The sequence below is a fragment of the Anneissia japonica genome, unplaced genomic scaffold (genome assembly GCF_011630105.1).
Source record: "Anneissia japonica isolate Jap-2015-1 unplaced genomic scaffold, ASM1163010v1 scaffold199_len4679917_cov187, whole genome shotgun sequence".
Taxonomy (NCBI): domain Eukaryota; kingdom Metazoa; phylum Echinodermata; class Crinoidea; order Comatulida; family Comatulidae; genus Anneissia; species Anneissia japonica.
Window position 1 is genome coordinate 858,327 of NW_022686322.1, and position 9,542 is coordinate 867,868.

Genomic DNA, 9,542 nt, shown 5'->3' on the forward strand with positions numbered 1-9,542 from the left:
TATCACGCATAATTATTAAATAGTACGTAATATTACTTTTACATTGGATTTTCGTTGTTCTCTGCACATATTTCGATGTAAAACGATGCCTCGCATGAATCGCTGTTATGCCTCGCACTTTTGGCAATGGCAAAACGATGCCTTGCATGAATCGTCATTTTGCCTCGCTGCCTCGCACTTTAGTACTACTCGTTACTACTAGGCCTAGGGCTAGGCCTGCTGCAAAATCCTTGAATTTAATTTATTTTGTCACGTACCTAAACAGTACAGACATCCCTAGCTATCGTTTGCTAAGGACAGATGTTATAAATATAATTCTTCTCTGCTATTATTAACATACAAATTAATTAGGACCTGAAATTCATTCATAGACGTAGGCCTACGATGCACCAATTCCTGCCTTTCCAGGCAATCGCACCCCTGCACGCCTTACGTCTTATCTGTACCTGTTGTACAGGCCTAACCTGGTGATGATGGGTGGAGTATTCACATTTGACAATTTCGTGAATGAATTAACAATAATGATTCATATAAAATTATAAAGGAGTATTTGTTCTTAAAAAATAATTAAGTGATGCAAACAAAAAAATACGGAATTCTTACATTCGAACAATTTTAGGCTAACAATCCTCCAGTATCCACCGAACGATGTGGTCAATATGTCTACGCACGTTCGCTCGAGCCGTAGTGAGCCACCTATGCTTCACCGATTCAGGAAAGTTTTCTTGTTTTCTTACGTCACTCACCCTCAGGTCAGATGAAAAGCTACAGAGAGAGGAGGGTAACAAACAAGAACAATTATTTTCTTTGTCATACCTTAAAGATGTTTTTAATGCTTCTAAATTGAAGTTAATCTTTGAATTTCTTTTTATAAATACTTTTTATTTATTTTATAAAAAATTTTGAATGAGCTGTTTATGTTTGAAATCGACTTTTAAATTATTGAGTGGCGATGTTGATAGCGTTACGCATGACGAACCGCAAGTAGCATAAACTAATTTCCGCTTGTGTAACCAAACTTCTGATTATGACTTTAGGCCTGGGTTTAGTTATCCAAGATATAAAATGCTTTCATTTCAGGGAAATTTACGTTTGTTCAGCAGGACAGCGGTTTGTGTATAAGTCCATGGTAATACAGTACTAATAATGATGAAGCGTTCTGAAGAAAGATAGGGCGTATGTAGTAGTACTAGTAGCTAGTAGAATCGTCAGTAGCAGTAGAACAAACAGAACTAGCCCAGTTTTGTATCTACACACAGCAGTATCCCGTAACCTGTATCGGCTACTCAATCCTCCCAGCAGAGACGTGGTAAGTAAGAGTAATAGTATTGGTTCTATATAAGATAAACACTAGATTGACATCGCTGCTGTGCGAGTGTTGTGCTGCAATCTGCCTATTAGGCAACTGTGAGCAGAATAACATGATACGTACAATGACAATGTTTTAAAACTTTAAACCAATTATCTCTTTTTTTTTGCATAAAAACCATATAGTTTAATGAATGATTTATTCTTTATATTTAAAAAGCAAGATTGTAGTTGCATCAAGCAACGTCAGTCGACTTCCATTTCACTAAATTAATTATTTAGTTTCTTTTACAGGATCGTGTGCTTCATATAAACCATGTGCAGGACCAAACCATTTTTAAAGTATCAATTTCTCAAGTTGGATAATGCAGGAACTTATGATGCTTAGTTTTAAAATTCAAGATTACAGTATTCATTGTCCTGAGAATTTTTTTTTGGAACATTGAATATTTCAACTATTGAACATTTTAATTCATGATATTTACACGATTTTTGAAATATTCTTGTTTGTGTTACAAAACTTTTTAACACAAGGTTATTGTTGGGACATCTGCAAGGAGGCAGTTAATTTTTTCAATTTTTATTTAATTGACTCAAAATTCCTTGGCACCATGAATGTCAGAACACTGTCTTTGGAATCAATTGATGTCCAGCAGACATCACCAGTACTGAAGACTGCTGATGTGAACATCTGCAATGTCTTCTGGCGTGCCAGTCTTACTTGCCATCCATTCCAGTGTGGAGATCAACTTGTTCCCTTTGAAGCACTATGGCCGGAAGAAGAGCGACTAAAGTATCTGGTGGAAATGTTCAAGGAACCAGAAATGCGTGGATACATTCCAGAATGCTGTAAGCTCATCACAAAATGTGGACCGACCAGGATGCTTAAACAACTCATCAAAAAGAAAATTGTTGGTAAGTTTAAAATCAGTAGAATATAAAGGCCTGTAAAAAATGATTAGATATACTGTAATTCATCAGTCAATTTCAATTTCAATCTAGTTTTAAACACCAGCTTAAAGCAGCCCAAAAAGCTGAATTGGTGTAGGTGGGTACCAGTTTTCAATTTTGTCATATTTCAAATCATTTGTAAATATTTTGAAAGTATCTAAGATTCTAGAATGTACTGAATAAAAAACATAATAAGACATCATAATATTCATGATTATCAATTTATTATTATTATAAAAACACAGTACAGTATTATTATAATCTGTAACAGGACATAAACATTATTATTAAAATTACCATTAAAAAGGATAAAAAATAGAATAAACACAAGAGGATAATAAAATTTGATAATTGAAAATTAGGTTCATGTGTCAAAAAAAAAGAAAAAAGAAAAAAAAATAAGAGTCAAGGATTACAGTAAGTGAACCGGGTTAAAACAAAGGAGAAATCTGAGTCACTTGTTTATGAGGTTGGTGACGAAGGGGAAAGCACTACTTTTGTACCTTTTAGTAACTGTAAAAAGGATCTTCAAATTTTTGTTGATTTCTAAGTGACATGCTTTTTGTAGATTGATTATGAACAAACCATTTACTGAAATGATTTGAGCAATGACATATGGGCGAACATGTGTGGCGTAAACAGTAACTACTGTACTGAAAGCCATCCTTAGGAACTCCAGACTTTTTTGAGTAAATGATGCTTAGGAAGTCAAATAAAATTTTTGTCTTCTCCCCATGAATTTTTTTTTGACATGCCGTAGTGGGGAGACTGAAGTTTAAGGTTATGGTCAAGTCAGCTCTACCAATACCACCTCAGATTTACGTAAAGCTGCCTTTTCTTTTTTCCTTTCCTATTACCACACTCTTGTTTATATGTGACATACCACATAATATAAAAGAAAGACAACATGTTGTATTATTTGAAAAATATGTTTATTGTGTCATCAAATTAAAAAGGAGTTGTTACTGATAAAAATATAAATTTAAAAGTGGGTAAAAAACAGTTTACTTTTATACCTCTTCTGAAAGATAGTGACATTTTACATTAAAAACTGCATTGATTATAGAATATTTAGCAAATTATTTTGTATTTATTTTAGATTTTGTAATTATTATATACAAACAGCTCTTATTGTGAATTTTACCTGATTTAAAAAAAAATATATTTTAAAGTTTGTTACATATAGTAATAATATTTACAAAGTATGAATTTACATTAATTAAAATAATATTAACCATGCTAGTTTTTTGGGTATAAAATTGTGAATGTAAGACAATCATTTCTTTTTTTTTTTTCTGTCTGTGTATCATGTATTCATAAATTTATAGAAACTGTTTAATGTACTATGGTCATCATGTACAGTATTATCTGTGTTTTTAGGCCAAATAACCCAAAAAAAAAAACTATTTGTTTCCCATCCTGGGTTTTTCAAAAAATTGGTGAAGGAGGCATTTATTATTTGATTTTTGTTATTTTCCACTTCGTCAAAATATGCCAAAGAATGTTGTCTGCGTAGCGAAATGTGTTGTAAACAATTTGTCAGTTAGTTACTTTGTGTTTTAAAAAAATGCATTTGTAAACAATAAAATGTGTTAGCAATTGAAATTTTGCATTTTCGATGTAAAAAAGTACCCCAAAATTTTAAAAATAACAAAAAAAAAAAAAAAAATTGATGCGGGCCCAAAAAATGGTGAGAGAAGGGACGAGGAACAAGGAATTTTTGTTATTTGGCATTATTTTTTGATCCTTGTAAATCTCAAAATATGCAGAATACTAGCTGGGCATTTATTTCATGTCAGTTTATTACTTTACAGTATGAAGCATGTGGTTTCATAATCTGAACATTTGCGAATATAAAACTAAAACTGACTTCAACATCCTGTTTGACTAGTCTTGTGATATTTAGTGTACCTTCTTTTTAATTAAAGTCTGTGGTAAAATCCAGTTTTTAAAAGATTCTGAACATTGCCTTTTATTGCATGTAAAATACTGGCCATATTTCTGACATGGCCTTGGCAATGGATTTCCTCATCAGGATAAACACAATTTTAGCTTTCCTGGACAACAATAACTTTTTATTGCCAATTCAATAATGGAAAAACCCATTTTTTTTCTTTCAAGTTAAACTTTGAAAATTTGAAAAAATGGTTGTCAAATGGCATTAACAAACAGATTGAAACAATTAGGCTTTTGCTTTACATAATTACAGATGTTTCACCATAAAAAGTTTATATACAGTACCCACTATAAGGGGTAAGAATTTATCCAATAAAGGCGCTATGGTTACTGTATGCAATTTTTATGTCTTGCATCACAATCAGTTGTGGCTTTAATGGTAATGGTGGGATATTTTTAGTGCGCCTTCCACAATAAAATCGTCTCAAGGCGCCGAAGAAAAGGTAGAAGCCAGCAAGTCCAGGGATGAATCTTTGGTTGGGTTCTAGTTGCTAGTACCTAATATCTGGTCGAAACAGTACAGAACCAACAGCTTAAACAACCCTTCTGATGGTCGGATGGTCATTACTAAATCTCAGAAAAAAAATTCATATATTTATTGAGAAAAGTGACATAAATTATACAATAGTTGAGCAAGTGAAGTGAATACTGCGTTTGCTGCAGTAGCTCAGGTGGCAGAGAATCAGATGCCTGTAGAAGTACATTATTTTGTTGATGCACTTCAAACAGATACCATATACAGTATCTATTTGAATAAATGTCCCATGGTATTTACAGTATTGTTGAGAATGGGTTTTGAGGGGGCTTTCATTCGAGGGAGATGTTTATTCAAGGAAGGAAAGAATTTATTTATTTTGGTGTATACTGTACAACATATAATTATCGTCGAAATGTATTGCATGATCATTAGGACTTATTGATCAATTAAATTTCAATGCTATATATATATTTGATCCCAACCAGGTTAGAAAAAAAGTAATTGAATGTGTTTAGAATAATGTTGCTTTGAACAGTTAGTTTTGTTTGCAGTCATTTAAGGCATTTAGTCGATGAAAAAATAAATGCTTCGTGGCCTATATTCGAGAGAGGCATTTCTTCCAAATGAGACTTTGGAGGGGTAATATTCAAGGGAAGCGTTTATTAAAAGCGGGGTGCTTATTCACATATGGTAATTGCCAGGTAACATTCATTTACTTTACAGTAGTTTCACTTCCTTAATGGCAACCATTTTACTGATACGGAAGTGAAATCAAGTGAACATTAATAATCATCTGTCAGTAATTACAAGTCCAAATAATTGCAGTAGATATAGTAGTTCCACATAGCTGCAAGCAGCAGAGGTGATGCAAAATAGATATCACTATCATTTTATGTAAGTAACATACACTGTAAAATGTTATGCAACCATTAACGCTTTATGTTACAACCTGTTATTCTTCCATGATGTAACCAAGGAAGTTACATAAAAGATTCCAGTTGTGGTATTTAGAAAAATTAATATTTAATGGAAGTACTGTAAATTTAGGTTAATTTGTTTTTACTGTTGTTTTTTTTTTTACCAATATAATGATTGGTAGTGTACCAAATGTCTATTAATAACAATATACTGTAACATGACAACTTAGTTCATGATTCATCAGAGGTGAAAATTTTCTTATACTTTCTTTCGCGAATTTGTTTTTTTAAAGATTGTCAAAGCTGTCTCTTATACACATCTAGATGTGTATAAGAGACAGATTATTAGCAGTCGGTATAAAGGTATAAAAAAAGTCTCGCCTTGGAGAGGGTAAAACATTTTTAACTTACACATAAACATTTATAGTGACTATCACTATCTGTTGTGGAGATCATTGACTTGTGATTGCGAGTGTTATACTGTTTGCTCTGTCAGTGAACCCAAACTAATAGCAGTATACGGAGATAAATATAGTATCTATGTATCAAAATATCATCATCAAGAAATTATGTACAGTATTGTATCCTAGGTACATTATGGAATATGGATAGGTTTTAAAAAATGTGTTTTTTTGTAATAGGAAGAAAATATTGGATACATGTTGAGGCATTAGTCATAATACACAATCGTCCATGACGGATCCTTTGTGTTTTCCATGTTTACATAACCTAGTGTATTATGTACCATTGCACTAAAAACAACATCCCTCTATGCTCTATTACTAAAGCTTACAGCTCTGGTAGTGACTTTAGTCTACACTTTTGTATTCTGCCATTTAGGTACAGAGAGTAAACAGAACCATTATTATTCTTAATTTTATTACTGTTCAGAGCTAGAAAAAGTGCGCGACCGGCGGTTGGAGACATTGACCGTTAATCCGGAGGCATTTTAGAAAAAAAAAAAACAATTTTCACGATTTAATGCATATTTAATATTTTTGCTTGCTCCAAACCACTAAACTTACTACTGTTTCGCTATAATAGTGTAAAAATTACATTTGGTCTTGGAGGCATTTGATCAAGATAATAGATAATTTTCATGGTTGGAGGCACAAAAATATTTTTTCCAGGCCTGTATTGTTGTTGTTATTGCTGTAGTAGTATTATTATAAAAGTACCTGTAGAGCTTTATTAAGAGGGCACATTCAAAGCCAAAAATGTCTTCCCATGGGTGTCCCCTCAATAGCTGTAGTGTAATGAGATATGTTGTTATTTTTTCCTGGCCAAATGATTTTCCCTTTAATAAAGGGGGTGTTCCCTTTTAGAAGTGTGTGTCCCAAAAGAGGGTTTCCATTACAGTATATTATAAATAAAGACATATCTCATTTTTAATTACCTCATTTTAATTGGCCAGTTTTAATTTTGATTTTTTAATCTGATTGGTTGGTTTTTATTTGCTTTCTATTATAAACTGTAAATATGTATGGATGAGACTTTCTCATCAGTATTCTTGATAATGATTAAATAGATTGCAATGTTGAATCTCAAAATGTCTCTCTTTTCGGAGTTACTGTCTTTTTGTTCTGTTGTATTATATTATTAGTAATGCCATTGTTGTGTGTATAATATTTTTTTTATAATTATTTACTATACAGTATTGAAATCTATAAATCATAAATTTTATTTTTGTTTAAGGTGTGGATAAAACATTTGAGAATGGTTCCACATTGTTGCATTCCTCTTGCCTTGCTGGAAATTTTGATGCCGTTTCGTATCTCCTCTCTGCCGGTGCATCGCACAAAAAAAAGGACAAGAACGGTACTGTATTTTAAAACTATTACTTTCAGTTTCTTAAAAACAGAAGATGCTTGTTAAGTTATAAATTCCAGATATTCAAAAGAAATTTGACTTTACTCTATTTTATATTAAAGCAAATTTGATTCTAAGCAGTAAATAACACTGAATAGCAGAAAGTAGAAGGAGGTTCTAATTGACTTCAAGTATATTTCATACGGGTTTAAGTGTACAAGTTATATAAAAAAAGTCTCATTAGAATGCTAAACAAATAAATCAGCTATTACCATTACAAAGGATGTGTCTCTTGCATTTGACAAATTATATTATTGCATATAAAAGTTTTCAGTTAAAATTACATTTATCAGAACCTTGCTTAATACATAAACATATGTTTTTACTGTATATTCATTTCTACTTAATGTAACCTTTGAACTTTCAAGGACTCTATTATGGGATGTTCCCGGTCTGGCTCATTCATTGAAGTCCGAACTCATCTAGTAACATCCATAGAGAGTTACATTAACAGGTGGAATTCCAGTGATTTTCGTGAACCTATATTCATCCTCTTTTCATCTAAATGATGTCGAATTTAATTAATTTTAATTTAACATCTTAATTTCCCAGGTAACACACCTGACCAGGTGTGTTTCTGCACTCATACCAGAAAGTACCTGCCCAAGACTTACCACACCCCTTCCAAAATGCCAAAGAAGAAGCAATGTACAATGCAAGATCGCAAAGCCATATTTGAACTGGTTCGCTTGCCAAAAAGTGCTGAGGATTTACTTCTCAAATTACAGGTTTGGCTTCATTTAAAATATTGAGTGTAGAATGTGTCATTATGGGTAAATGATGGCCTTTCAATCCAGGTCCTGGCTTCAAATCCTGCAAAGATTGAAGAAATGTCTTCGCTTCGTTTAAATATAACTCCATGCCACAAAAATAATTATAAATTAATTAACAATCCATGTCCTGGGTTCGAATCCTACAAAGATTCAAATTTGTTCGCTTCATTTAAATATAAATCAATGCCTTAAAATGTGACATACTGTAGTCCTGTAAAGTGGTGCATCACTTGTAGTAATGATTGAGTGACATTTTTAAAAATAATTATAGATTAATATATATATTGTATTCTAACTTAAACACATGAAAATTTACATCTAACATTTCTTCTGTTAAATTTTAGATGTTAGATTTTGATTTGAATAATGAAAAAGATGCCAGGGGAGAATTGCTTATACACTATGTGACACGAGGTGGTATGTATGCTTTCATTGTTATCCCCAATTTTTTTCATCAACATTTTAAATAATTCTTGAAAATTAATATGCATTCATGTTTCTTTGGCTAGTTAAAAAAAATGTCCCAACTTGTTAAAAAGTTATCTCTTTGTAATTTTAAGTGTTACCTGATTGAACAAGTCCTTTGTAAATGTTTTTAATGGTGTTTATATTTTGTATATTTATTTCATGATGTAAATTTTGCAATTTCAAGATTAAATTAAGTTTTGAATTTTGTATGAATCAATAACATCATCCTCGTTATCGTCTTAGTTGGGCTAACTGTGTCTAATTACAATTACTTATTTTTTTATCATCAATTTATCGTTATTTAACTCATAAATTGTAATAATGATAATCCTATCATTCCCATACCATCATCATATTTACCACCATCATCTATAACAACATATTTACCTTTTTTTAGGTTTACCTCAAATTGGTTTATTAATCAGCATTGTAACGTTGCTTGGTGCTGATGTAGAGTTGGTGAACAGTAAGGGAATGAGTCCGCTATGTCTGGCAGCCAAGCTAGGCCTAGAGGTTGTTACAGAGGTAATAATACTTGGATATATATAAAGAAGAATAAATGGAAAAGAATATAAAGCCCTTATCGCACTGGACTTAATTTGGTCAAATTAACCGAGTCACTGGCTAAATTGACCAAAAAAAAATCCAATCCGAACGTCGGTTACAATTCCCTCAGGGTTAAATTAACCAAGCCGAATGGTTAATTTTACCGACCTCAGCCTGCCCAGTAAAACTTACCACGGTCTCGGTTAAATTAACCACGCTGGTCAAGAAGTCCAATCCGAACATGCAACACGGTTAAAACTTTTTCCATGTTGACAC

The 9,542-nt window shown here is 32.2% G+C and overlaps 2 protein-coding genes across 3 annotated transcripts in view; one reads left to right on the forward strand and one right to left on the reverse strand.

Moving 5' to 3' along the window:
• Nucleotides 1-754, reverse strand: part of LOC117115023 (krev interaction trapped protein 1-like) — an 18,857-nt gene extending 18,103 nt beyond the window's left edge. Inside the window, exon 1 of the mRNA XM_033258666.1 lies at nucleotides 604-754. The gene's annotated coding sequence lies outside the window, so the exon portion shown is untranslated. The remainder of the gene's footprint in view (nucleotides 1-603) is intronic.
• Nucleotides 755-978: 224 nt separating this feature from the next.
• Nucleotides 979-9,542, forward strand: part of LOC117114983 (ankyrin-2-like) — a 30,555-nt gene continuing 21,991 nt past the window's right edge. The window contains exons 1-6 of one of the 2 annotated variants that reach the window (XM_033258620.1): nucleotides 979-1,309; nucleotides 1,603-2,223; nucleotides 7,306-7,428; nucleotides 8,032-8,207; nucleotides 8,597-8,669; nucleotides 9,118-9,245. In XM_033258620.1, the coding sequence (XP_033114511.1) occupies nucleotides 1,920-2,223; nucleotides 7,306-7,428; nucleotides 8,032-8,207; nucleotides 8,597-8,669; nucleotides 9,118-9,245 (804 nt within the window). In that variant the 5' untranslated portion in view covers nucleotides 979-1,309; nucleotides 1,603-1,919. The remainder of the gene's footprint in view (nucleotides 1,310-1,602; nucleotides 2,224-7,305; nucleotides 7,429-8,031; nucleotides 8,208-8,596; nucleotides 8,670-9,117; nucleotides 9,246-9,542) is intronic. The other variant, XM_033258624.1, reaches the window with a different exon arrangement.